Source organism: Trichosurus vulpecula, chromosome 9 (genome assembly GCF_011100635.1).
Source record: "Trichosurus vulpecula isolate mTriVul1 chromosome 9, mTriVul1.pri, whole genome shotgun sequence".
NCBI lineage: Eukaryota > Metazoa > Chordata > Mammalia > Diprotodontia > Phalangeridae > Trichosurus > Trichosurus vulpecula.
The window spans coordinates 120,819,343-120,847,164 of record NC_050581.1 but is presented as its reverse complement, the minus strand read 5'-3'; the positions used below and the strand labels follow the sequence as shown (position 1 = coordinate 120,847,164).

General features: G+C 46.4%; 2 protein-coding genes across 2 annotated transcripts in view; one reads left to right on the top strand and one right to left on the bottom strand.

Moving 5' to 3' along the window:
- HEMK1 (HemK methyltransferase family member 1) overlaps nt 1-1,853 on the bottom strand; it is a 42,939-nt gene extending 41,086 nt beyond the window's left edge. The window contains exon 1 of the mRNA XM_036737480.1: nt 1,626-1,853. The gene's annotated coding sequence lies outside the window, so the exon portion shown is untranslated. The remainder of the gene's footprint in view (nt 1-1,625) is intronic.
- A 2,556-nt stretch (nt 1,854-4,409) lies between these two features.
- C9H3orf18 (chromosome 9 C3orf18 homolog) lies at nt 4,410-23,748 on the top strand. The gene is made up of 5 exons (XM_036738901.1): nt 4,410-4,886; nt 12,285-12,732; nt 16,717-16,742; nt 19,420-19,549; nt 22,656-23,748. The coding sequence occupies exons 2-5, from the start codon at nt 12,499-12,501 to the stop codon at nt 22,734-22,736; spliced, it is 471 nt and encodes a 156-aa protein (XP_036594796.1). The 5' UTR covers nt 4,410-4,886; nt 12,285-12,498; the 3' UTR covers nt 22,737-23,748.
- The last annotated feature ends 4,074 nt before the right edge of the window (nt 23,749-27,822 follow it).

Genomic DNA, 27,822 nt, shown 5'->3' with positions numbered 1-27,822 from the left:
AGAACTATGGAGTCGGAATGCAGAGCGAAGCAGACTATTTTCTTTTTGTTTTGTCTTCTTTCTCATGGTTTCTCCCATTCATTATAATTCTTCTATACCACATGACTAATGTGAAAATATGTTTAATAGGAATATATGTGTAGAGCCTATATCAGATGGCAGGCCATCTTGGGGAGGGAGGAGGAGGGGAGACAGAGAAAATTTAAAACTTATGGGAGTGAATGTTGAAAACTAAAAATAATAAATTAACTAATAAAAAATTTTTAAAAAATAATCCTGGTTCACAGGAAAACAGTGTACACAGTTACAGCCACATTATGTGACAACTAACTTTGATAGACTTAGCTCTTCTCAGCAATGCAAGGATCTAAGACAACTCCACAAGACTCATAATGGTAAATGCTGTCCACATCCAGAGAATGAAGTATGGAGTCTAAATTCAGATTGAAGCATACTATTAGCTCTTTTTATTTCCTTTTTTTCATTTTGTTTTGTTTCCTCTGTCTCCTGGTTCATTCCATTGGTTCTAATTCTTCTTCACAACTTGACTAATGTGAAAATGTTTAATATGAATGTATATGCAGAGTCTATATCAGATTGCATGCTGTCTTGGGGAGGGAGGCAGAGAAAATTTAAAACTCAAAAGCTTGTGGAACTGAATGTCAAAAACTAAAAATAAATAAATTAACTTAAAAAAAAATAAGAATCCTGGTTTGATTTCCCAGGGCCCAGTTTTGTATCTCCACCCTGTTATGTTAACCTGGAGGCACTTTGGTAAAGTCTCTGATCCAGTCTTATCTCTGACATTTTCCGTCAATCTGGGCAAGTTGCTGAAGGTCTCTGTACCTTTTCCTTATCTGTAAAATGGGCCTTATTTATCCTCTCTACCTCATGGGGTAGAGAGCAAACTATTTTCTAAAACTTAAGAGAGCTACACAGGGAAAAGTTATTCTGGTATGAGCTAACAGAACTGACTCTGGAGTCAAGGATCTGGGTTCAAATTCTCCCTCTGAGCTGACTACCTGTACGATCTTGGATAAGTTTATTTACCTCCCTGAATTTCACCGTTCTCCTCTGTAAAATGGGGTCTCTGGAGTCCCTTCAAGCTCCACAGGCTTTAAGGTAGTCTGAGGTTTCTTAACCTAAGTTTCATAGACTGGACCGTGGCTAGATTTCAGGGGATCCATGAAATTGGATAGAAAAAATATACATCTTTACTTCTTAGTTTTCTTTGCAATTCTGGGCATTTTATTTTATGCACTTGAAAACATTATTCTGAGAAGGGGTCCTTAGGCTTGGGCACATTGCCCAAGGGGTCCAGGGTACACAAAAATTAGTAACTCTTCCTCTAAGGACTCCTTCAGTTTGGACATTCTGTGGATGTGTGTGATCAGTCTATGATCCTAACAGATGTTGGATTCTAGCAATCAGAGCCCAGAGCATGAGACCCAGGGGGTTGGTGGGTCCTTTGTGAACCTAGGGAGCAGCTAGGCAGGGCCTGAGGCTCTGGACGCTGGCCCCGGACTGCTTTGGCCACCAGGCTGAGGGGTCACCATGAAAATGAGGGTTAAGATGAGCCTAGGATCTCCCTGAAAGGCTCCCTAGCATCCCCACACCATGCTTACCTGCACGGGCCGCTCTGGGTACTGGACGCTGCGCTTCTGGGATCCCTACAGCTGTAGGTACTGATTCACCAACCATGCCATGGGCCAGCCCAAGCCCATGTGTCCTTCCTTCCTTCCTTCCTTTCTTCCGGGAGGGGCTGCAGCCTCAGCCGGTGGCTCCACCCCCAAAGCATCGGTTGTCCTCCTCTCTCCGGCAGGCGCTGCTTTGGGGACCTGGAGTCCCCACCCTCCTCTCTTCTCCCATCCAATCCTCCCCCCTTACTCTCTCCTTAAAGAGGCGGGGCCTCCCGCTCCGCTCTGCCCCTGATGTGTAAAGACCACGTGGTGTGTGCTCAAGCCCGAGCTTGACCCAGGCTGATTGTGCGTAGAGCTTGGCTGGCCTGGGCTCCCGCTGCTTCGTCCCTTTGATTAGCTCCCAGCCCGGCTCAGTGCGTCTCTGAATCCCGCTGTCCGTGCGGCAGTGTGCAGACACATCACTGTGTCTGCCTTTATGGGTCGCCGCCTCTGTGCATATCTGGAGTGGCAGCTTCCCTGTATGGATGGTCCAGAACTGCCTTTGGCTGGCCTCGGGAGATGTTCGTGCATCCCCTGGAAGCGGAAAGGAAAATCGAAACCCAAGAGAAGCAGGTTACTAGGTGCCCCTGGAAGGCGACAGCATTGGTATGGGAAGAAGACACACATTTACATGAGGCGTCTACTACATGCCAGGCACCGTGCTAAGTGCTTTACAAATATTATTTCATTTGATCCTTACAACGACCCCGGGAAGCACGTGCTAATATTATCTCTATTTTACACTTGGGGAAACCGAACCAGGCAGAGGTGCGACACTTGACCAGTGTCACACAGCTAGTGTCTTAAGACTGAATTTGAACCCAGGCCTTCCAAACTCCCTACTCAATGCTCTATCCACTGTGCCACCTACCTCCCATTCAGCAGGGCTTACTGATGATGCCCAGCTCCCAGAGCTAACAACCACAAGACAACAACTTCCCGTCTTCAGGCATACAACCTGAGAACCTTCCAGCCTTGGAATATGTGTCCCCGAGTCCGGTTAAGCTCCTCCCCCAGCCTCAACCACTTCTTAGTTGTAACCACAAGCCCCATTACAATTGCCCAGCTAGGTAAATTTATTAATATAAGTCTAATTCTTCTCATTTTTTTTCACTGGGGATCCTGGAATAAATTACTATCCTGCTATTATTCTTTTATATTTAATGTTCTTTTAGGACTGTTGTACAGGAGCACAAAATAGCTGCTTTTTGCAAATGAGTAAGAGTATTGGGGGCAGCTAGGTGGCACCATAGTGCACAGAGCACCAAGCCTGGAGTTAGAAAGACTTGAGTTCCTTGAGTTCAAATCTGGCCTCAGATACTTACTAGCTGTGTGACCCTGGGCAAGTCGCTTAACCTTGTTTGCCTCAGTTTCCTCATCTGGAGAAGGCAATGCCAAAGCACTCCGATATTTCTGCCAAGAAAACCCCAAATGGGATCGTGAAGAGTTGGACACATGACTGAAACCACAGAACAACAACCAGAGTATTGGAGGAGGCAGCTAGGGGGATAGAGTGCTGTGTCTGGAGTCAGGAAGACCTGTGTTCAAATTTGGCCTCAGACATGCACTAGCCATGTGATCCTGGGCAAATTTAATCTCTGTTTGCGTTAATACACTGCAGAAGGAAATGGCAAACCACTCTAGTATCTCGGCCAAGAAAATCCCGTGTTCAATGCGGTCCACTAGGGTCACAAAGAGTAGGATACCAGGGAGCAAAAGTCTCATTTGATAATGGATTGTAAACTCCTTGAGGGCAGGGACTGCTTTGCTTTTGTTTTGCACCCCCGGCTCTCAGAAGTCAAAACAAATGGTGGTTGATTGATTAATACGGTCCACGATGAGATAAGATCAGCTGCTCACATTTCACTTTCAAAGTATGGTCCTCACAACATCCCGGTAAAGTGACCCCTCCCCCCAACCCTCCAGAGAAAGGGGGTGAGCTCTGGTAATAAAGAGGAGTGGGAAGAAGCCTTCTGTAGTAGTTAGGTTAGCTCTGCCCAGCGGCTCACTCTCACTGAGTGACCTTGGTCAGGTCCCTTCCCCTCTCTGGACTTCACTTTCCTTCTCTGTAAAATGAGGGGGCTGAACAAGTGAGCCCTGCAAGAAGGAAGGTCAGCTCTGCCACTGACTCACTGTGGTTTGGGGAGGATGCTCACTAGCGTGTAATAGGATTAATGGTCCTAAGTGCTTAAGGAGATTTTGCCCATCCCCTTTCTGGGTGTCAGCTTCTTTCTCGGTAAAGTGGGGGTGGGGGTGGGAGGTTAGACTAAAGAGGCACTGGAATTTAAGTCACAGGATCTGGGTTTGCATCTCTGCTCTGTCACGTTATTGGTACATAAACTAATCTTGGGCAGGAGTCTCAGTGTCCCATCTGTAAGATGAGGAGCCTGAATAAGAGGATCTCTAAGGGCCCTCTCAGCTCTCACTGCTATGATTCTAAGATTAGCCCCAGCCCTCAGGCCGGCAGATCTGTGATTTGGTGGATGTCAGCCCATGCCCTGCTGGTTCCCCACCAGCATTTCCATAAGGGAATGCCAGCTCCTCCTGCCACACAAATCCAGTGCTGATTCTGCCTGGCGAGCACAACACCGGGCAGGAGCAGCGAAAGAGTGGCGGGTGAAAGAACCAATCCTCAGCCCCGGTCCAGTCCAGCCACCAATCCCCAGGCAGGGCAGGAGGCGAGGGGGAGGGCCCAGATCTGCGAGCTGGGGAGGCGGGACCAGGTACTCCAAGCATTTCGGAAAATACAATGCAAACAAACGCGCTGACAGCTGCGCCTGCTCCCCGGGCCTCACTGGAGCCTGCTCAGGCCCTGGCATCGGCGCTGCCAAGCCCATCAGGCCGGGGCATGGTGCCAGGCTGCCCTCTGCAGAGCCAGCGCCTCCTGGTCTGCTGAGGTCACTAGCCTCGTCGGTGCCCGCTGGTAGGAAGGCAGCAGCCCTCACCTTCGCCTAACCTGCTGCCCCCTCGCTGCCCCGTACCCAAAGGAGCCCCCAGAGGCAGCCAGGGCTCCTCTGCACCTGGCTTTGCAGCTAGGGCAGCCGGGCAGGCAGCCGGGCAGGCAAGTGGGCAGGCAGCCGATCGGGAAGGGGGGAACGGTGGGCGGGGGGCTCTCACATCCCCAGCTCCTGGACCAGCTCCTCAGCCCTGCGCCGACCGAAGCCAACAGCTGGAAATCCGCAAGAGAGTGACTTAAACGAAAACCAAGTGAGTGTTGATCCCAGCCTTTTTATTCAAGCCCTTAAGACGGGAGGGGCGGCTGGGTGGGCAGAGAGCAGGCACACAGAAGGAGAATAGGAGAGAGGCTGGGAGCGCAAGGGGTGGACCCAGGGGAGGGGGACAGGCGGGGAGGTTGGCAGGGCTGTGGGTGGCACAGGAGGGGGAGGCAAGAAGAGAGGGTGGCAGGGCTGAGGGTGGCACAGGAGGGCGAGGCAAGAGGAGAGGGCGGCAGGTTGAGGGTGGGTCCAGGGGAGGGGGCAGGAGGGGAGGCTGAGAGGAAAGGGGGCTGGCACGGGGAAGAGGAGGGGAAACCTGGAAAGGGAGGGAGAGGCAGGAAGGAAGGCAGGGATGGCATGGGATGGATTCTGGGGAGGGAAGAACAAGACCATATTATCACATATTGGCACATATAAGATAATATATTACCTTATATTGGCACAGGGATGTATACAGTTTACAGAGTACTTTCTCACAAATTAAGGCGAGTTAAATCTTCAGAAGGCAAGGCAGATGTCATCCCCATTCTACAGATGAAAGACATTGAGACTTGGTCAGGTGACTTGACTTGCCCCTGGTCCCACAATGAGTCAATGGCAGACCCAAGTCTTGGTTTTTTATAAGCTGCTCGAAGTGGAGAAATTGTCTTCCCTAAATTATACATCTCCCCCAACACCCGACACAGTGCTCTTCAAACCCTTAGGCGCTAAATGTTTGTTATATTGGATTGCACAGAATCATCAGATTTTAGAGTTGGGAGGGACCTTTGAGATCACCTATCTAGTCCCCCCCCCCCCCCACATTTTGGAGGCCTCACCAGAGAGGGGAATAGTATTAATAGCACTAACTTACTGGCAGCATAACCACCCCTGTGAGGTAGGGAATGCACGTACTCTGAATTACCTTGTACGGTTGAGAAGAATGAGGCCCAGAGAAGTAAGGCAATTTATGTGAGGTCACACAGCAAGAGCCCAGATCCCCTGACCCTCTAATCCTAGATCTGTTGCTGTTCCATTTAGAATATTAGAATGGGGTGAGTTTGGAGAAGGGAGGAGAGGACAATTAGAAGGAACAGGAAGGAGAGGGGGCGGGACAGCAAGGGGGATAGGAAAGGGGGATGGGATGACCAGAACCAGGTAGGAGGCAGGAGTGGATCAGAGAGGGAAGGAAAAGGAATAGAGTAGGAGAAAACACATAATGTAGTAGAATCAACAAGGACTGGACTAGGAATCCGAAATCTTGGGTTCATATCCCATCTCCACCACTTACCTCGGGCAGTCTACTAGACCATCCAGGGCCTCATCATCTGGAAAAGGAGCAGATTGAGTAAGACAGTCTCTTCCGGATCTAAAATCTCAAGGACTTGTCATAGTGCGCGTGCCTATCAAAGTAGCTTGGTCACTGGCAGCCTCACCTTCCCCTCACAACCCCTCCCCGTAGGTCCTTAGCTAGAGCAGTAGAGGAAGAGGGCAGCTAGGAGGTGCAGTGTATAGAATGCTGGGCCTGGGGGCGGGAAGATTCAGCTTCCTGAGTTCAAATCTGGTCTCAGGCACTCACTAGCTATGTGACCCTGGGCAAGTCACTTCACCCTGTTTATCTCAATTTCCTCAACTGGAAAATGAACTGGAGAAGGAAATGGCAAACCACTCCAGTATCTCTGCCAAGAAAACCCCAAGTGGAGTCATGAAAAGTTGGACAACACTGAACAACAGTAGGGGGATAGAGGGAAGCAAGTTAAGTAAGCTGTGTCTGAAGAGTTGGCCTTGACCCAAGGTTGGTCCAGTTTTCTGCCTGAAGGCGGTACAAGTGAAAGGTAGAGGAAGACCCAGAAGGGCTGTAGAGGGAATCCTACTGGGTTAGAGTTCAGGAGAGTAGAACGGTGAGGCTGGCTCATGTCATCAATGGTGGTAAGATGCAGGACTGGGGTAGGAGAGAAGAGACCTTCACCAAATCATTGAATATCAGACTTGATATTGGGACCTTGGAGGGCATTGGGTTCACCCTCTAACTGGGCAGTAATTGTATCTATGACGTTTCTGACGAGCACTCACCCAGTCTCAGTTTGAAGATTTCCAATGATCTGGCATCTCCTGGGGCAACCCATCCAACTTTTGGACAACTCCAATTGATTTTTTTTCTTTCTATGGAACCGAAATCAGCCTATGTGCAACAGGTTTCCATGGCCCCTAGTCCTGCCCTCCAGAGCAAAGAACAGCCAGGGACACAGTGAGGAGAGAATGTGTCCCCGAGGCTGAGGTCTCAACCTGTCATCAGTGAGCTGGCTTGTCTGGGAGCTCCCTTAAGGGTCTCCTATTTAGAGCCACAACAGGGATCATGAGGTGGAGAGTCAGAACTGGGGAGTCAGGGACTGCTGAAAATATCCATCCATGCTAGTACCAAGGACTGCAGATAAAACCAGGCATGACAGATGGCAGGCCAGAGTCACAGTGCAGGTGGGACTGCGAGGAACATTGTGTTCCAAGTGACCAAAAACCACATTTGTGGAATCAGTGTTTTTCTTGTGCCACGTACACACACACACACACACACACACACACACACACACACACACACACACGCTCGCCTTCAAATTGTCATTCATTACATACACTCATATTTACACTATGGGGGTACATGCATCCACTGGCAGGGGGGACACACACACTCACAGCTTATATATGCCTGCACTCATAAGCAGGAGCAATAAACTCTCACAACCTATGGGCACACATAGATACTCAAAGAGCCCTGTATTTGGAGTCAGAGGAGCTGGGTTCAAATCCTGGCTCTGGTGATTTACTACCTGGTCATTTCCCTTCTCTTAGAGCTTGCCAGTTTCTTCATCTGTAAAATGGAGAGGTTGGACCAGAGTTGCCCTGTAGGGCCCCCTCTAGCTGTGGAGGGGAGGACAGCAATAATCAGTGGCACTCAGACGTAGGTATCGTACAGAGAGTGCTCTCACACATATTGTGTCTAGCTGGATCTTCACAAGGCAAGGCAGATATTGTCATCCTCATCTCACAGATAAAAGACATTAAAACTTGGTCAGATGAGACCTGTGAGTCTTCTGTGCCCATTCACATATACTCGCTCTCGCAGGCAAATACCATACCAACTTTTACAAATACACATGGTTTTACTTTTCAAACAACCCCCCCCCCCCAAACATTTATTAGGTACCTCCTATGTACCGGTCGCTACACTAGGTGATAGGGAAACAAAGACCAAAAACAGCCTGTCGTCAAGGAGATTACATTCTACCAGGAACACAACTTCTCCCCAGGTAAATAAATACAAAGTGATTTGAGGAGGAAGGCAGCACTAGCAGCTAGGTGGAGGGGAAGGAGGGATTCACATAAGGGTAAAGTGGTTGCTGAGCTAAGCCATGAAGGAAGCCCAAGACTGTAAGAAGCAGCCGAGAGGAGGGGCAGCATTCCGAGCTTGAGGAATAGCCTGTTGGGCTAATAGCCCATCATAGATGGAAGGTTACATCCAGGAAATAGATAAGAAGCCAGTTTAGCAGGAACAGAAGAGTGGTGAAAAGAAGCAATAGAATGTAAGTCTGGAAAGATAAGTTGGCACCAGATTGTGGAGGCCTTTAAATAGGTCCCTCCCACCCTACATCTTCCCAGCCTTAGTCAAGTCCCTCCCCCTCTCTGAGCCTCAATTTCCTTACCTGTAAAGTGGGTATAATCATACTTGGGTTTGCTGGCTTCACAAAGTTGTTGGGAGGAAAGTGATTTGTAAAATGTAAAGGACACAAGAGGCAGGATTCAAACCAGTATCTTGACACTAGAAAATAGAGTTATTTGTTATGGTTGTTATTCCTGGTTGGCCCAGACTGGAACTGAGCAGGCCAGTGTGAGGTGTGTGGGTTCAAGGCAGAGTTCACCAGGCCGTCTTCACTTTGTTGATGCTTAGAGGACAGAATGAGGGGCTAAGGAAGGTTGACATGAAGGAGTCAGATCTCAGCCTTCCCAAACCATTGGTCAGAAGGCTTGTCAGGGTCAGGACCCCAGAAAGGCACCTCAGAGTCACATTAGCTCTGAGCTGGGAGGTGGTGCTTCAGCAACCATCTAGTCCAAACCATGCCCATCTCTTCTAAAACATACTCCTTAAGGAATCAGACAACCATCACTTGGAGACTTCCAATGAAGGAGAAGCCACCAGCTCTGGAGGCAGCCCAGCATCTGGCTCTAAAAGGAAGTCCTTCCTGACATGGAACCTAAACCTCCCTTCCTGCCCTTCCCATTTGTTGCTTCTGGTTTGGACCTCTAAAGCCAAGGAGAGAGAGTATAATTCTTTTTAAATACCTGGGGACAGTAATCAAGTCTCCTGTAAGTAAGTCTCCTCTTCTCCATATTATAGGGTTACCTTACTGACCTTGGATAATGAAGAGTTGATAGTTTTTGTCCCCTAGTCATTTAGATGCCCCACCTTTTCACTTTGAAGACCTTTCTTGACACATTCATTTGATCAGATTTCATTCATCCAATCTCTTTTCTGACAAACCCTCTGAATCCAAGATCTTCTTTCTTTATGGAACATATCAATGTTTCCCAACCTTTTACAGTGTAATGACTTCATACTTAAGGCAATGAAAACAGAGGCATGTTATAAGAGTATTCAATTCACCAAGCCTTTATTATGCTCTTTCTATGTGCCACACAGTGTAGTAGGTGCTGGGAGTACAAAGACAAAAATAGAAGTAATCCCTATCCTAATAGTCCTTCCAGTTTCACTCCTCTCTAATCCATTTCTTCTCTTCCATAGCCATTCTAGACAATCTGTACATTGCTGCAAAGACAGTCCTGTGTTGGGGAAAAGTCACTGGGACTACAGAGCAAGAGATGATGGGTGTTGGAAAAGAGCCCGGAGAACCAGGACACCTGGGTTCTAGCTCTGACTACATCACTAACTCATTGTATAACCTTGGGCAGTGACTTCTCGTCTTAATCACTTTCTATTCTCTAGGCTTCTATTTCCCTAAATATAACGTGAGGGGGCTGGTCTAGTTCAGTGCTCAGGCCCAATCCAGCTGTGACTCTAATTCTGGTACTATGAGGCTGATCCTGGATGCTGTCTTGTGTATCATTTCTCTGTGAGAAATCAAGAAACAGAGAAATGAAGGAGGGGAATGGTTTTGTCCACAGGCCTATATCGTACCCTAATGGGAGTGGGATGGTTAGCCTCTGCTAAAAGTAGTGGGATGCCTACCCTTTGTCATTCCTCCCTACCTCATTAGCTCTCAAATATGAAGGATGTGAAGAATTATATTTTTAAATGGATTTTTGTTGATATCTTTTGTTTTCACATTGCCTAGATTTCCCCCCATATCCACCCTCCCCTTCTGCCTCCCAGAGATCCCTTATAACAAAAAATTTTAAATTTAAATAATGTAAATTTAAGAATTATTTTAAATTTTAATTTTTTTAAAAGAATGAAAAAGAAGAGAAAAAAATCAGCAATACTGATCAATGTACCAAAACAAATCTGACATTATATGTAATGCTCCATATCTGCAGCCCCCTATCCCTGCAAAGGAAGGGGCAGAGTCTCCTTCCATCTCATCTTTGTGGCCAAGGTTATTCTTTATAATTTTGAGATATCCAGTTTAATTGTTTTGTGATTATTGAGTGAAGGCATTTAAAACTTCCTCTTACCTGCAGCCAGCTAGATAATACAACCCATAGAGTCTTGTCTGTTGGGCAAGAAGCAGAGAACTGGATAGCTGAGTCTAGGCTACTGGTTTTTTGCTTGATATGATTTTTAAAAACACATTCTATCATATTTTGATTAATGCCTTCAGCTTTTATATTGCCTTCATTTTTTAATATCCTTCCCTCTGTCCTTATGCATTGAGTCATTCCTTAGAACAAAGCTTAAAAAAAAAAAAAGAAAGAGGCCTTTGTTACAAGGAATGAATGGCTCTCTGCAAGGAGAGATATACTCAGAAATGAATATGATATAAAAACAAAAGGCATCCACTAAAGAATAAAGCCCACATGGTTATTATTCTCCATTAAATCAATTTCTCTCTCTCTTAAAAAAAAAGCAAGTCAGCAAAACCAATCAACATAGCCTTTATAATGGTCTTGGAGGAAGAAACAGTGAGATGAGGGAAATAGTTTCTCCCCAAGTTCTTCTGTTGTCATTCAGTTGTGTCCAACTCTCTGTGACCCCATCTGGGGTTTTCTGGGCAAAGATACTGGAGTAGTTTGCCATTTCCTTCTCCAGTTCATTTTACAGATGAGGAAACTGAGGCAAACAGGGTTAAGTGACTTGCCCAGGGTCACATGACTAGGAAGTGTCTGAGGCTGGATTTGAACTCAGGAAGATGAGTCTTTCAGGCGCTCTATCCAGGGCCACCTACCTGACCCCAATTTCTTCAAAGTTCTATAATTTCATTGGTGGGGACAGTCCCTTCACTAATGCATATTGCAGCTTGATTCACACCTTAAGAGATGGTTTTCATGAGTTGCCAGTGTCAAAAAACTTCCTCACCTGGTAGCCAGCCTCCTGGTGACAAATTCACCCATACTTAGCTAGGCTGGTCCTAAGATAAAAATTGAGAAGTCTTTTTCCAGCTCAGCTCAAACTACTTCAAATCAATAAACGTTGATTAAGCCCCAACTATGCACAAAGCTCCGGTGCCGGGTTCTGGGGATACAAAGATACAACCCAGTCTTACACTCAAAGAGCTTACATTCTAAAGTGAGGTGGAGGGAAGAGGAGGGGGAAAACAAGGAAGCAGATAACCCCAATACAGGGGCAAGGCAAGGGATATGTCCCTATTAGAATGTGAACTCCTAAGAGAAGGGATGGTCTTGCTTTGCTGTCTGACTCTCTGGGACTTAGCTTAGTTTGTGGCACGACATAAATGTTTTTTTATTTATTCATTCCATGCAATGTGCTATGAGAACTTTGAGGAGGAAGTGATTATTTTCATCTGGGAGAGTCTGAGGAAGGCTTCCCGGAGAAGGTGGCCCCTTATCTTGGCCCCAAAAGGAGGCGATGGTGTTAAGCAGGAAGTCTATTCCAAGCATAACTTGGTTTGATTCCGCCTGACTTGTGTTTCCCTGACGTAACCTCTGAGAGTTTTGAAAGGTCCCTTCCCTGCCCTGATGAAGATGACTCTTATAGAGAATTTTCCCACACATTGAGAATAAAAACAAAAGACAAAATAGGCTTTCACATCCTCAACTATACTAAACATGGTCCTTTTATTGCAAATTCAGTTCAATCTAGTTAATATTATTAAGGGAACAGAGTGACCTCGGATCCTGTAAAGAATGTTCTAAAAATAAAGATTTCATAGATTTTTCACTTGTCTTCAAATTTCAGCTTTCTTCCACCCCCACCCCCAACCCTATTTGTTTTTTTCCACAGCTTCAGCGTTTCTGGACATTCGGCATCTCTGGGCTCAGAAGCCAAGGCTCCTTCTTCATTAGGAGACGTTTGGGGCAGCCTGTGCATATGATGCTGGAGGCAAACCCTCCCAGGAAAGCCCTGGGGAAACCCCAATCTGCTTAAAACCTTTGGAAGACTGTCCTGCTCGGGACAGTTGTTGGAGGACTGGACCTGACGTGGTCAGAACATTGGGATGACTTACAGCCCGGCTTCCCCTCGGGACTTGTACCGAAGCAGCGTCCCCACCCCAGAGCCTGACCTGGGGACCACTACGGATGGGGCTGCTTCAGAGAGTGCCACACTCAGTCCCGAAACTACCAGCTTTAACAGCACCAAAATTCCAGATGTGGCCAGCAGTGGGGCCAACATGGGGACAATGTTACTATCCTTTGGAATCATCACGGTGATTGGCTTGGCCATGGCAATGGTAAGAGATCAAGGGCTGAAAAAGGCAGACAACATGGGCTTACCTCATTTTAAGGAAACCCACAAATGGAGGCAGGGAAGGGAGGTAATCAGTGTGTTTTCACATCTGTCACACCATAGTAAATGGAAGATCCAGGATCTGAACCCAGATTCTTTGACTCCAAAGGGGAGTTTTTGCCAGAGGCAAAGTCATGACATGCAGTAGGTAGGACCCTGTTATCTTCCAAATCACGGAATCCCAGACCCTAGCAATCATCATAGGATCATAGGATATTAAAGCTGGAAGAGCCTAATTTCTCTCATTTTACAGGAGAGGGAACTGAGACCTGAAGAGGGCCAGACCCTTTGGACTGGCTCAGAGTCAACCATCCAGTAGTGGCAGAGCTAGGACTCCTCATCCCTTAGTCAGGGTTCTATTTGGTAGCCCATGGTGACTCTCTTTCCTTGGATAATGCCTGATGGGCATCAACCACCAAGACTGGTTGGATCTGTGTCCTTTCTGTGACCCCGAAGCAGGCAGGGAGATACCCTGATTATACTCATCATTAATTTTGGCAGCTCAGTTGGCACTTATGATAATTCCTTAAAATTGCAAGGACCTTGTTGGCCCGTGATTCAACATCAGGGAGAATGACAAGTATCTGTTGAGCTTTTTGAACCAATGCCAAAAAATACATCTAGTTTCTGGGAGGCAGCTTAGAAACTGAGAGCCAGATATTCTATGTTCTAATCCCACTGACTTGCGATTGACCCTTGGCAAATCACTTTATCTTTCTGGGCCACAATTTCCTTACCTGTAAAATGGGTAGTTTAGACCAGATTCTCTCTGAGGGTCCTTCCAGCTCTGATATACTATAAGTCTTCCCCATGCTACTGACTGAGGCTTTCCAATTTGTAGAAAGAGGGAAACTAGATGAAGCTCCCAGAAGTTTGGGGTCTCACCTTCTTTCTGGGAAGCTTTAGCTCCTCCAAGTTCTCTTGGCCCTAACCTATGGGATAGAATTAAAATACTTTGCCCAGGCTGAGCCCAAAACCAAACCAGAGAAAGAAAAAAATAGGGATGTAAACTCAGCTGGAATAAAGGCTGGAGAACATGCTGGCAGAGAAAGGTTGTCACTTTTTCCAACCCAGAGGGCAGCCCAAGCTGGTGGGATCACATGCTGGAGGTAGATGAGGGCTCCTAGGAATGTGTTCCTAAATTTTTCTCAATTAAGGGATTGTAAAAGGGAGACTCTCACTCCACTGACTTTGGGTGAGACCCTTCCTCTTTCTGGGCTTTGTTTTCCCCTTCAAAATTCAGGAATGAATTAGTTTTTTTTTGATTTCTAGGATTTCCTCTAGCTCTGAAAATCTCTCCCCTCATATCCTAACCTATAGGTTTTCAACTCAATTTGACAGATATTTTCAAAGCGCCTACTGTGTGCAAATCCCTGTGTCAGACACTGTGGAGATAACAAGTCTTCTATAGTTTCCAGTGTAGTAGGAGGATAAGACACAAATACATAAAATTATGCTCTATTACTTGACAAATGCATGAAGTGTCCTGAGTTGGGAGGCTGGTTGCTAGGAGAGTGAGCCAAGTTCCTGGCTTTGACTGCTCCTTCTCCAAGGCAGTAAGGTGACTCATTGGATGGAGTGCTGAGCCTGGAGCCAGAAAGATCTGAGTTCAAATCTGGCCTCAGACACTTACTATCCTTACTAGTTGTATGACCCTGGGCAAGTCACTTAATCTCAGCCTGCCTCAGTTTCTTCAACTGTAAATGGGGATAATGATAGCACCTATTCCTAGAGTTGTTGTGAGGGTCAAATCAGATAATATTTGTAAAGGGCTTACCATAGTGTAGGTGCTTAATAAATGCTTATGTCCTTATTTCCAGGGAAAGGACCCTCAGGATGCCCCCATCCCCCCCACTCCTGCACATGCCTATTGCCTTCATGAGAGTGGAGATGCCCCTGCCTCGTGGTTATCTCACTCGAGCTCTGGCTCCCTTCCCGCTCACCTTAGCAGCTGCCTCTTCCAGGAAACCTTGGCTCTCCCGCCCCTCCCACTAGGTGAAAGGGGCCTTGCCTTCCTCGAAAAGTCTGGGGAGGCTTTGTCTGATCCTCTCCCAGGCATTTTTCTCACTCTCCCAGGTATCTGTTTTTGCGATTCTCCCTTAGGTTATAAATTCTTAGAGATTGGGGCGTGGGCCAAAGCAGAGTGCCAGGCCTCCAGCTTGGAGCATCTTTTTGAATTGAAAGAATTTCATTTGCCTTGGGGTTGTTTGTGTCTAAGAGGGGAGGTGCCTTGAAAACCTATTTGTCAGTTTTATCCCTAGCTCACAAACCAAATAACAAACTTTCCCCTTCCTTCTGCCCCTAAGAGCCAAAATGGCCACTGTTTACAGAGCCTTACTTTTGTCCCAGAAAAATTCCCTTTCCCTCTATTATTCCCGTAACGGTAAGGGCTTGCTTGTCCTCTACAGAGGGAGAAGAGAAAGGAGTCCTTACTCTGAATGAAAGTTGGCCCCTGCACTAAGGGAGTCCTGGTCTGAGTGGGTCATTCAATCTCTTTCTTCAGGAAGCTCTTGGTCCAAGGGGGACACATTGCCCTGTCCTCAGGGAGCCCTTGGTCTAAGTGCGACATCCAGCCTTTATCCTCAAAGTGCCCCTGGCCTGAAGGGGAACCTCAGCCCCTAACCTCAGGGAGCCCCTGGGATGAGGAGGACATGCTTTCCCTGTCCTCAGGGAGCAACCCCCCCCCCCCCCCCCCATCACCTTGAAGTGGGAAGACAGCCTCTGTCTTCAGGGAACTCATGAAAAAGGGAGAGATCAGGTCCCAGCCCTCAGGGAATCCCTAGTGGAGGACATAGAAACCACACCCTTAGGGAGTCCCTAGTGTGAATAAGAGACAGGGCAGTGCCCTAATGGTCTGAAGAAAAATAGCCTTTGCCCTCCTAGACCTCCCCACACCCCTGGCCCCAGTCTGGAAGAAGGCATAGCGTACAAGATACAAGTTTCACTCAAAGAAGGGGACCTCGTGCAAGTTGTTCCCCTCCCTTTAGGGGAACGTTTACAAATTCTAGGGATTACTAGTCTCACTACCCCACCCCAGGATAATGTTTGGGGAAGGTGTCAGGTAGACAAAAGTAGGCAAGTGGAAGTTTGTGTGCTGCAGGTGGGCAAAGCTGGCGCCCCTTTCCTCAGCTTTGCTAAGGACCCTGACAAGGCTTAGCCCCTGATACGCTCACCTGTGATCTACTAAAATGTGAGGCGTAGGGGCACTGTGTTAACTAGGAAATGAAATCCTATTAATTTAATTCCACAAACATTTCTGAAAGTCCCACTGGATACATATAGAGGTGAACAAAAATGATAGATCCCTGCCCTCATGGAGCTTAACATCTTGTGTTCAGTCACTTCCGACTCTTCGTGACCCCATTTAGCATTTTCTTGGCAGAGATGCTGGAGTGGTTTGTCATTTGCTTGTCCAGCTCATTTTACAGATGAAGAAACTGAGGCGAATAGGATTAAGTGGCTTGCCCACAGTCACACAACTAGTAAGTGTCTGAGGTCAGATTTGAACTCAGGAAGATGAATCTTCCTGACTCCAGGCCTGGTGATCTATGCACTATGGCGCCACCTAGCTGTCCCCATAAAATCTGCTAGGGATAATAATAAGTTACATGGCCATATCACTTTAATGCTTGCAAAGAACTTTTCCCTACAATTCTGTGAGATCAGTAGTGAGAGTATTGTTATCCTCATTTTACAAAAGTGAAAACTGAAGCTCCCGTTTCCACAGGATCACACAGCTAATAAAGCCTTGTTCAGGTTTCCTGGTTCTATATGTTGGTTATTCTTTCCTGTCAATCTATGGCACCTGCCCTCCCCAAGATGCCTATATTACCAAATGCTTGGCTCACAGCCTCACCTCCTCTTCCCTCCCCTTGCTTAGGGAGGGTTTACCCACCCTGCAATAACTTTGTCTCTCCTTCCCTCCTAGGTTCTATACATCAGGAAAAGGAAGAGGTAATCCCCTCATGTTTTTTCCAGGCTTTCAGTCCCAGGAGCAGAGCAAAGAGGGGGAGACACAGGGAAACAACCGAGGGCAGAGAAGGAAGAAACACACGGACATGCACACGTACACACACACACACACACACACACACACACACATTCATACACAGACATACACATATGCATTCATGCACATACACACTCATATACATACACAGTCATACACACACACACACACACACACATAGGTCTTGGGCTGAGGTGTTGGATCAGATCCCTGCTCCTAGGACATGGTTATAAAGCTGGGGGGAACACATTTCCCCAGGTCCCCAGTGAATCCTTTGGAGAACAATACTCACCCTCATTTCTCTACCCTCCCCCACCACCTGCTTCGGTTCAAACCTGTGATTTCATTGGTATAGGAAATTCCCTTTTATCAATGAAGACAGATACCTTCTCTGGAATTTGTATTTATAGAAGTACAGCTTTAGGCAACTGCCTTGGGTACAGAGAGGTTGAATAGCTTGCTCAGGATCACACAACTGCTGTGTTATCAGTAGGACTTGAACCCAGACCTTCCTGATCTGAAGTTGTCCCCCTATCTACTAGGCTCCATTGCCTGTCTTAGCCCTTTAAGTTTCTTCACAGGTACAGTTATTATCATATCCATTTTGCAGATAGGAAACTGAGGCACAGAGAGATTAAGCAATCTGCCCATTGTCCCACCTCTAGCTGGGAGATTAAGAAAAAAAAAAGATGAAAACTAATATATTCCCTGACCTTGAGGAGTCTGCTAGGGATAATGTATAAGAGTCAGGAATTGAACTCAGGTCTTTGGACTGGAAGAATGGTACTCATTCCACTCACTCTGCCTTGACATAACTCAGCTGTTTTTTAAATCATAGAGTTAGACCGTGCCTAGTGGCAAGGGGAGATATTAAAATTAAAATGGTGATTCTCACTTTGACCTCAGTGGTCAATGTGGGTGGCACAGTGGAGAGAGTGCTAGACCTGGAATCAAATCCAGCCTCAGACTGGCTGTGTGACCTTGGGCAAATCATCTAACCTGTCTCAGTTTCCACATCTGTAAAATGGAGATAGTAATACCACCACTACCACCACCACCCCCGGGTTATTGTGAGGTTCAAATGAGACAACATATGTAAACTTTTCAAACGTTAATGTGCTATATAAATGCCAAGTAGGATTATTCTTCCCCTTGTGCTTATGGAAAGCAGGTGAGCTTCGAGGCTCCTACCCCAAGCTACTCCTCACCTCCTCCATACCCACAGGGTGGCATAGCTCCATGTCATCCTTCACCAGGCCCCTGTTCTCATTGCAACCATGTCCTGGGTCTCTTGGCCTCAAGTCAGGACAGATCTGCCTTGGAAATCAATACCTTCACCTTTGCTGCCTCACATCTCAGCTAAGTGATCCCCTGAAAATAAGTTTTTGAAAAGGCAGTTGCTTTTGTTCCCATTCACATTAATATACGTCAAACACCAAAGGTAGGTGGATAAATCTTGCTATTTACTGCTGGGGGTGGGGTGGGAAATTGAACACTCATAGTTACCCAAGGTCACATGGCTAGTTAGTGACAGTGGTGACAGAGAATTCAAACTGGAATTCCAGACACTTCGGTTCTAATTTTGACTTTGCCATCAGCTTACTGTGTGACCTTGGACAGCTCCTTTCTTATTGGGCTTTAGTTTCCCTATTTGAAAAAAAAATCCAGGATGATCTGTAAGGTCCCTTTTTGCAGAGGGATGTGAGCTGGCGTTGCCCAGAGTGGGAGTCAAGAGATATGACTGCTGGTCTACTGTCTATCCCAGCTCTGACATTCTGTGTTCTATGGTCTAACGTCTTTTCCTGACGTTCTATATTCTAAGGTCCTTTCCTGAGCTGACATTATCCATTCTGTGTTCTAAGATCTCTTCTGCTGCTGCTGACATCCTGTGTTTTAAGGTCCTTGTTAACTCTAACAGTCTCATATTCTATGAATTCCAAAATCAAACATAGATACTTATGATTAATATCTGCTCCTTTGGTTCATGTATGCTCACCTCCATTCACAAGTAAGGCAGAGTGGACAGCCCATAAGACTCAATCAGGGATATAGTCCCTGGCATATTTTGTAGTCAATCAGTATGGAGTACCTATAGGCTGTGGGGCCTGGTCCTGAGCACGCATGGGAAGGCCTTAAAGGTGAATGAAACATGTCATAGGAAGCCCTGCCCTCAGAGAACCTGCCAACCCTTTGAGTAACTCGCTAAAAAATGGGTGACAGAGAGATGAAGGTATCAGTCTATGGGTACATGTTCATAGGTCCTAGAGATGGAAGGAACTTTAGAGGTCATCTGTTCAAACCAGAAACAGGCCTAGAAAGCTGAAGTGATTTGTCCAAGGTCACTCAGCTGATAAGCAGAGGTGTGATTCTAAGTTAGACCTGTTAACTCTAAATCCAGCACCCAACAAAGGTGGGGGGGGGGCGATGAGAAAGGAAGGCCTGCACTTGTCTCTCCCTACCAGCAGCTATTGCCTCCCCCATTATACCCATTAGCCAGGCTAAGTCTTAGGCCACTTAATAAAGCATTCAGCACCCACTGTGTGCAGAGTGAGGCCTTCACTGGCACCAGATGGGGGGCAGAGGAGAGGGAAATTCACATTCTATCCCACCCTCTGCTTTCAGGCTGGAGAAGCTTCGTCACCAGCTTATGCCCATGTATAACTTTGACCCCACGGAGGAGCAAGATGAACTAGAACAGGAGTTGTTGGAGCATGGGAGAGATGCAGCTTCAGCACAAGCCTCTCAGAACAAGGTACAGAATTCTGTCTCCCTGGCTCTGTCTCTGTCTCTCTGTATGTGTTCTCTCTGTCTCTCTCTCTGTGTGTCTCTCTGTGTCTTTCTGTCTCTGTGTGTGTGTCTCTCTCTGTGTGTGTTCTCTCTGTCTCTGTCTGTCTCTCTGTGTGTGTTCTCTCTGTCTGTCTCTGTGTGTGTGTGTGTTCTCTCTGTCTCTCTGTGTCTGTCTGTCTCTATGTGTCTGTCTGTCTCTGTGTGTGTGTCTGTCTCTCTGTGTGTGCTCTCTCTGTCTTTCTGTGTCTGTCTGTCTCTCTGTGTGTCTCTCTGTCTCTGTGTGTGTGCTCTCTCTGTCTCTCTGTGTCTGTCTGTCTCTCTGTGTGTGCTCTCTCTGTCTCTCTGTATCTTTCTGTCTCTGTGTGTCTGCCGGTCTCTCTGTGTCTGTCTGTCTCTCTGTGTGTGTTCTCTCTCTCTGTCTCTCTGTATCTCTCTGTCTCTCTGTATCTTTCTGTCTCTGTGTCTGCCGGTCTCTCTGTGTCTGCCGGTCTCTCTGTGTGTGTTCTCTCTCTCTGTCTCTCTGTATCTCTCTGTCTCTCTGTATCTTTCTGTCTCTGTGTGTCTGCCGGTCTCTCTGTGTCTGTCTGTCTTTCTGTGTGTGCTCTCTCTGTCTCTCTGTATCTTTCTGTCTCTGTGTGTCTGCCGGTCTCTGTGTGTGTGTCTGTCTCTCTGTGTGTGCTCTCTCTGTCTCTCTGTGTCTGTCTGTCTCTCTGTGTGTCTCTCTGTCTCTCTGTGTGTGCTCTCTCTGTCTCTCTGTGTCTGTCTGTCTCTCTGTGTGTGTTCTCTCTCTCTGTCTCTCTGTATCTCTCTGTCTCTCTGTATCTTTCTGTCTCTGTGTCTGCCGGTCTCTCTGTGTGTGCTCTCTCTGTCTCTCTGTATCTTTCTGTCTCTGTGTGTCTGTCTGTCTCTCTGTGTGTGTCTGTCTCTCTGTGTGTGTCTGTCTCTCTGTGTGTGTTCTCTCTGTCTCTGTCTGTCTCTCTGTGTGTGTTCTCTCTGTCTCTGTCTGACTCTGTGTCTGCCGGTCTCTCTGTGTGTGTTCTCTCTGTCTCTCTGTGTCTTTCTGTCTCTGTGTGTCTGTCTGTCTCTGTGTGTCTGTCTGTCTCTGTGTGTGTGTCTGTCTCTCTGTGTGTGCTCTCTCTGTCTCTCTGTGTGTGTCTGTCTCTGTGTGTGTGTCTGTCTCTCTGTCTCTGTGTGTCTGCGGTCTCTCTGTATCTTTCTGTCTCTGTGTGTCTGCCGGTCTCTCTGTGTGTGTCTGTCTCTCTATGTTCTCTCTGTCTCTCTGTGTGTGCTCTCTCTGTCTCTCTGTATCTTTCTGTCTCTGTGTGTCTGTCTGTCTCTCTGTGTGTGCTCTCTCTGTCTCTGTCTGTCTCTGTGTGTCTGTCTGTCTCTGTGTGTGTGTCTGTCTCTCTGTGTGTGTCTGTCTCTCTATGTTCTCTCTGTCTCTCTGTGTGTGCTCTCTCTGTCTCTCTGTATCTTTCTGTCTCTGTGTGTCTGCCGGTCTCTGTGTGTGTGTCTGTCTCTCTGTGTGTGCTCTCTCTGTCTCTCTGTGTGTGTCTGTCTCTGTGTGTGTGTCTGTCTCTCTGTCTCTGTGTGTCTGCCGGTCTCTCTGTGTCTGTCTGTCTCTCTATGTTCTCTCTGTCTCTCTGTGTGTGTTCTCTCTGTCTCTCTGTGTCTTTCTGTCTCTCTGTGTGTGCTCTCTCTGTCTCTCTGTGTGTGTCTGTCTCTCTGTCTCTCTGTCTCTCTGTGTGTGCTCTCTCTGTCTCTCTGTATCTCTCTGTCTCTCTGTATCTTTCTGTCTCTGTGTCTGCCGGTCTCTCTGTGTCTGCCGGTCTCTCTGTGTGTGTCTGTCTCTCTGTGTGTGCTCTCTCTGTCTCTCTGTGTCTGCCGGTCTCTCTGTCTCTGTCTGTCTCTCTATGCTCTCTCCGTCTAAACCAACAATTGTTAGCTTTGTTATGTTATGCTCCAATTATTATAATTGTCATTATTTTTAGAGGGTGGGTTGGAATTCAGGCAAAAAGGGAAAAAGAGAATGTTACAGACATAGGGGACACAATAGTCCAGCGTACAGAGTATGGAAAGCACAGGCCACGTTCCAGGGCGATGGATAATCCTGTTTGTCTGAAATCAGGAGGACATGGATGAAGGTAACAGGAGACAGGACTGGAAAGATAGTGTAGTGTTCACTTATTGTGCAATTATGTATACCTATTGTGTGCCCATCTCGGGACTGGAGGTTGTGGGATGATAGGAGAGAAACTCAATCTTGGTTCTAAAAAAACCCCATACACACAAGTGTGTATGTATGTATGTATGTATGTATATACATGTATATACATACATACACACATCACATACATATATAATCATAGATATAAAATATTATATAGCTACGGACATATATAAAAATAAATTATAACATATACGGATAGAAAAGATTATATATGTGTGTGTGTGTATATACATATATATGTGTGTATGTATATATGTATGTATGTATATCTGGAGAGAGCTTTTCTTCTTCTCCCAGGGAGCAATCCTGCTACACAAAGAATAAAAGAGGGAAAAGGCAGCCAATAAAATTAGCCAAACATTCACCAAGTTCTACCTCAGCCGTAGTGTTCTATACCCATATTCCCTCACCCCTTGCAAGAAAGTAAAGGAATTTGTCCTCCTGTCTCTTTGTTAGGGCTAAACTTGGAATTTCTTAACACCGAGTCTCATTTTTTGCTGTTGCTTTTCTTTCCATTCACATGTTATCATCCTGTATATTGCCTGGTTCTATTTACTTTACTTTGTATCAGTTAGTAGAAGCCCTCCCGTGCTTCTCTGTATTCATTATTTCTTAGTTACAGTAACATTTTATTCCATTCATTGGCCATATCGTTTAGCCACTCTCCCAAGGACTTTGTGTGCAGGCTCTATGATGAACTCACTCCTGTAGCCTTGGGAAAGTCTCTTTCCTGCTCTAGGACTCAAGCATCCCCTTCTGCAACATGTTGGGTTTGGCCTGAGTGGTCTTTAAGGTCTTTCCTTCATTCTCTGACATCCTTCAACTTGCTGCTTCCTCACAGATTCTGCTGACAAACCAGGGCCCGATGCAGAGACCCAGCCGGCTGGTTTTCACTGATGTGGCCAATGCCATCAACGCTTGACTGGCATCTGTCCCAGTTTTGAGATGCACCTGGTGGCAAGGAGGACATCACCCCTCACTGGACAGCACTAACTCTAGTCAGCTCATGGGAGCTGGTTCTGCTGGGAAGGTCTCCTGGTCATTTCTATTTCTAGCCTACACAGTGCTGCCTGACCTGGAATTTATAAAGCTCTGGCTGGACATGAAATTGGCATCATAGTACAGCACGGGAGAGACAATATCCCCATGATATAAGACAAAAATGGCATCTGAGATGCCTGGATTCTCTTTGCAGGAGGCATCAGCTGACTCCACGGTTCACTGGTTCTCTGTACCTCACCCTCCCTCTCTCTCTCCCTCCTCCCCTTTCCTCCCTCGGCTTTGAGCAAATCACACTCGGCTAATGCCTGGCTTAAACTGATGATCAAAGGAGTTGGAATCTATGAGCACAACAGGCTAAAACTTGGGCCAAATTGAGTGGTTGGCTTTTGTGTGTGTGTGTGTGTGAGGCAGGGCTGGGGGAAGCTGAAGCCATCATACCTACAAAGCATTTTTGTCCCCTACTCTCACCTTGTCCCCAAACAGTGTATTCTCTGCTCAACAAAAGATAAAGGAGAAGGGGTGAGGGAGTAGAGGGAGGGATAAAAACAGGAAGGAGAAAGAAAGGGAGACATAGGGATGGAGAAGGAGAGATGAAGTGAGGAATGGTTAGAAGAGAAGAGGTGGGGAGGGAAAGGAGGGAAGGAGAGAAATGGAAAAAGACAGAAATGGGAGAGAGAGAAAGATTTAGGGAAAGCAAGGGAAGGAGGGTCTGGGCAGGCTCTCATTATAGTCCTGACCCATGTCTGAAATCCCTGCATACTTGGTACAGCTACTTCCATTTCTCTTGGAAAATGTCACTGGTGAGTGTGAGTGGGTGGATCTGGAGTTAGTGGGAGAGGGAAACCAGTGGCTCATGGAATGGCCTCCCCTTTCTTGGGCCTATTTTCTTTTTGTTTTTGAGGGAGGAAGGCAGGGCAATTGGGGTTAAGTGACTTGCCCAAGGTCACACAGCTAGTGAGTGTGTCAAGTGTCTGAGGCTGGATTTGAACTTGGGTCCTCCTGACTCCAGGACTGGTGCTCTACTCACTGTGCCACCTAGCTGCCCCTGGGCCTATTTTCAATAAGGAAATAGACTTTCTGGAATTGCTTAAAAGGTCAACTACCATTTTTGGAGGGTAAGACACTTGGGACCCTTACTTGTACCCCTGAGGAGTCAAAGAGGGGCTAAGAGATGTATGAAGCAATCAAAAGGACTCAGGACCATCTACCTTGTAAACCCACCATCCAACGGATAGCAGGTAAACATTTTTGGGTTAGCATCTGAACTAGGCTTGTCTTAGAGGAAAGAGGATTTCTACCAAGGTCTATCCTGACTGCTTCAGCTAATCTAGCTGCACCATTAACAAATGTCTGGGGTGTGTGTGTGTGTGTGTGTGTGTGTGTGTGTGTGTGTATGTGTATGCATGTTTATATGTAGAAGTATATATGCCTGTGTTTTTGTGTGTGAATGTGTGAATATGTACACATCTGTCTGTATGTCTGTAAAGGCCAGAAGATCAGCCTTTTGTTGCTCTTTTAATCCCCAAAGTAGACCCTTAATCCATCTAAAGGAAGTGCCCACCCCCGGCCCCCAGGATTCTGGTGGTACTCCCAGAGTAAGACAGCTTCCTGACTCGGGATTGGGTGAAAGTAAGGAGAGAGTAAGCTTCCTGCCATCTGAATGGGCACAGGAACTGGGCTAGGAGGCACCTGGTGGGGTGGGAAGCAGAGGCCAGCTCAGGTCTCATCTCCACAGGACAATGATGATATTCTTATGAACCTTTCCCCTTTCCGCCTTCACAGAGCAAGAACACTCTTCAAAAGGCAAACATGGCTGTGCCAAGTTTTCTGCTCACCTTTCAGTAAATACTACCCTATCTGTAGCTGCAGACCCTTAAAATGGGAAGTCTCACACCTGACCAGGATAGAGGTGGGGTGATGCTGTTTGGAGGAGGGGTGCAAAGGGAGGTGGTAGGAAAAAACCACATAAGGCATCTTGCCTGTTTGTTGGGCTGACCACATTATAGCCAGGCCTTCCACTCAAACAGTAGATACCCAATTGAATTCAACCAATGCAATTAAGAAAATATTCATTAAACATCTGCTGCCCTGAAAAGCTCTGTGCTAGGCTTTGGAAGCCATACATAGTTTACCTAAGACAGGGTCCTTGCCCTCCATGGTGCTCAGGGTCTAGGATGGGGAAAAGACATAAACACAGATAACTATAATGCACTATACTTTTTAAAAAATTGTATTTTATTTTTCCTAATTACATACAAAGACAATTTTTAGCATTCACTTAAAATTTTTTTTGAGTTCCAAATTTTCTCCCTCCCTCACCTCTCCCCTCCCTAAGATGATAAGCAATTTGATATAGGTTATGTATGTGCAACCATATAAAACATATTTCATATGAGTCATGTTGATGCACAAGAAAGGCTCATTAGAGAGGTTCAAAGTCTTGTATGAGGACCCAGTTCATCCTCAAAGTTAAAAAAAATGAACCTGCATCTCAGGTAGAATACAAGCTCCTTGAGGGCAAGTCTGCCTCACTTTTGTATTTGTATCCTCAGCATCTAACACAGTGCCTGACACATAGTAGATGCATAATAGATGTTTGTCTAAAATTCTCCTACACACATCCAGCCTCTGCCCTTTCCCCTACCTCCCATGATAGCTGAACATTTACGCCAGCCAACAGGAGACATGACGGATTTTGTGTGTGTGTGTGTGTGTGTGTGTGTGTGTGTGTGTGTGTGTGTGTGTGTCTGGCGAGGAAGAGGGTGTGAATTTTCAGCTTTTTCTGTAGCATAAATACTACCTGTCAGGAGCTCCAGGGCCTGGGAAGACTTTGGTAAGGGAATGGTATTTATAAATTCCTGCTTTGAGAAACTATAAATATATTAGTCCTTCAACATGTTCCAAGGTCTGTGGATAATTCAGCATTCCCATTAAGGTGTAATTTAATGCTGAGGGTTTCCACGTGAAGGCATTAAAGATGTAATTAACGTGTTTACGTGAACTGAAGTGAGGACCTATTAAGCCCTGTGTATTTCCAGGGTGGAGCACCCACACTGGCACACAGTGGGGAGAATGCTCGGATTAGGAGTCAGAGCATCCGTGCCTGAATCCCCACTTTGCTACTTGCGTGGCCTTCAACAAATTACTTACCCATTCTGGGACATTAGAGGATTATAGACCTTGAGCTGCAGAGACCTCAGAGACCATCTAATTCAAACACTCTTTAAACAGAACATTCTTCTACAATGTCCCTGACAAGTTTCTGCTTGAGTCACTGAATGGGTGTTGCCTCAGTCAAACTGAGACTTGGGAAAGACCTTAGATTAAAAAGGTCATGGTCTCCCACTGCATCTGGGGCCATCTCCAATTGTTCTGATTTATATCTTGCTGCTGGACCCAGATGGCTCCGGAGGAGAAAGTGAGGCTGGTGATCTTGCACAGCCCTGTCTCACTTAAATCCAATTCACTTGCAAGTCATGGCATCACCTTCCTGATGCTGTGGTCCTCTTCAAGAATGAAGGACAAACAACAACTTGAAAACCTCTACCTTATGAGGAAGCCCATTTCATTTTAGGATAGCTCTAATTGTTAGGAGGGAAGCTAGGTGGTGCCGTGGACAGAGTGCCTAGCCTGGAGTCAGGAGGACCTGGGCTCAGATTTGGCTTCAGACACTTACTAGTTGTGTGATCCCAGGCAAGTCACTTAACACTGCCTCAGTTTCCTCATCTGTAAATGAGCTGGAGAAGGAAATGGCAAACCACTCCAGTATCTTTGCCAAGAAAACCCCAATTGGGGTCACAGAGAGGTGGACACGACTGAAATGATTCAGCAACAACAATTATTAAGTTTGCCTGCACGTAGAACTGAAGTCTGCTTCTCTGTAGCTCATGAAACTCATTGTTCCTTTGACATCCATCAGAAAAAGCCTAATCCCCTAATTAGGCTCCTGGATTTTCCAAGGAACGGGCTGACAAATACTTTGAGAAAAGTTGTAATGTTCTCCCTTCATTCTCCTCCACCTCTACTCTCACCACAACTATACCTAAGTCTTCCTAGGCTACATCTGCAGTTCCTTCAACATAACCAGGCCTCTCACCACACCAGTGTCCTTCCTTGGGACATGCTCCATTTTGACAATGTCCTTCCTAAAAGCACTCAGAGTTATACTGGACTGAACTAGATTTGATCTGGCAAAGGACAGAGTAGAGTCTGAATCTTGGCTCTATTACTTTTTAGCTGTGCAGACTTTGGCAGTCACTGAACCTCTAGAGTTCAATCTCCTCCTTGCGAGTCTGTCATTTGTTAGCTTCACAATTGGGAGCCGAAGGAGATGGAGAACAGTAAGGTGCCACGTGGCCACCGTTGAGCATTGGCTACTACCACTGGTGAGGCCCTGGTAGTCGGGTACCATGGTATGACATTTACTGGTGACTTGGGGAGCTCATTCCCAGAATTGTATTGGCACACTAGACCAATCCAGTAGTCAGATATATGAGCGGGGCAGCAAAGACAGAGCCAGAAGAGGACCAGACTTGCAGCTGTTGTGAAACTTCAGCAGTTGTGGTGTAGATGAAATCTTTGACTTCTTTGGGGTGTATTTCTAGCAGTGAGAACATTGCTAGATTGTTTAGTCACTTTCTTGGCATCATTACAAGACTGTTGGTGGAGGTACAAATTGGTCTAACCATTCTGGAAAGCAATTTATTTTTAACATATTATTGATAACATTTTTTTCTTACATTGTTTTTATTTCTCAACAGCCCTTCCCCTCCTCCCCCACTCTGAGAGTCATCTCTTACAACAACAATAGAGGAAGTGAGAGAGAGAGGGAGGGAGGGAGAGAGAGAGAGGACTGATCAGCAAAACTAACATATATCAATTTATTCCAAAACAATATGTGATGTTCCAAACATGTAGTTTTCCAAGTCTGAAGAGGAAGGAAAGAAGTTATATTCTCCTGTTTCCTTATCAGGGCCAAGCTTGTTCATTATAATTATGTGGCAACC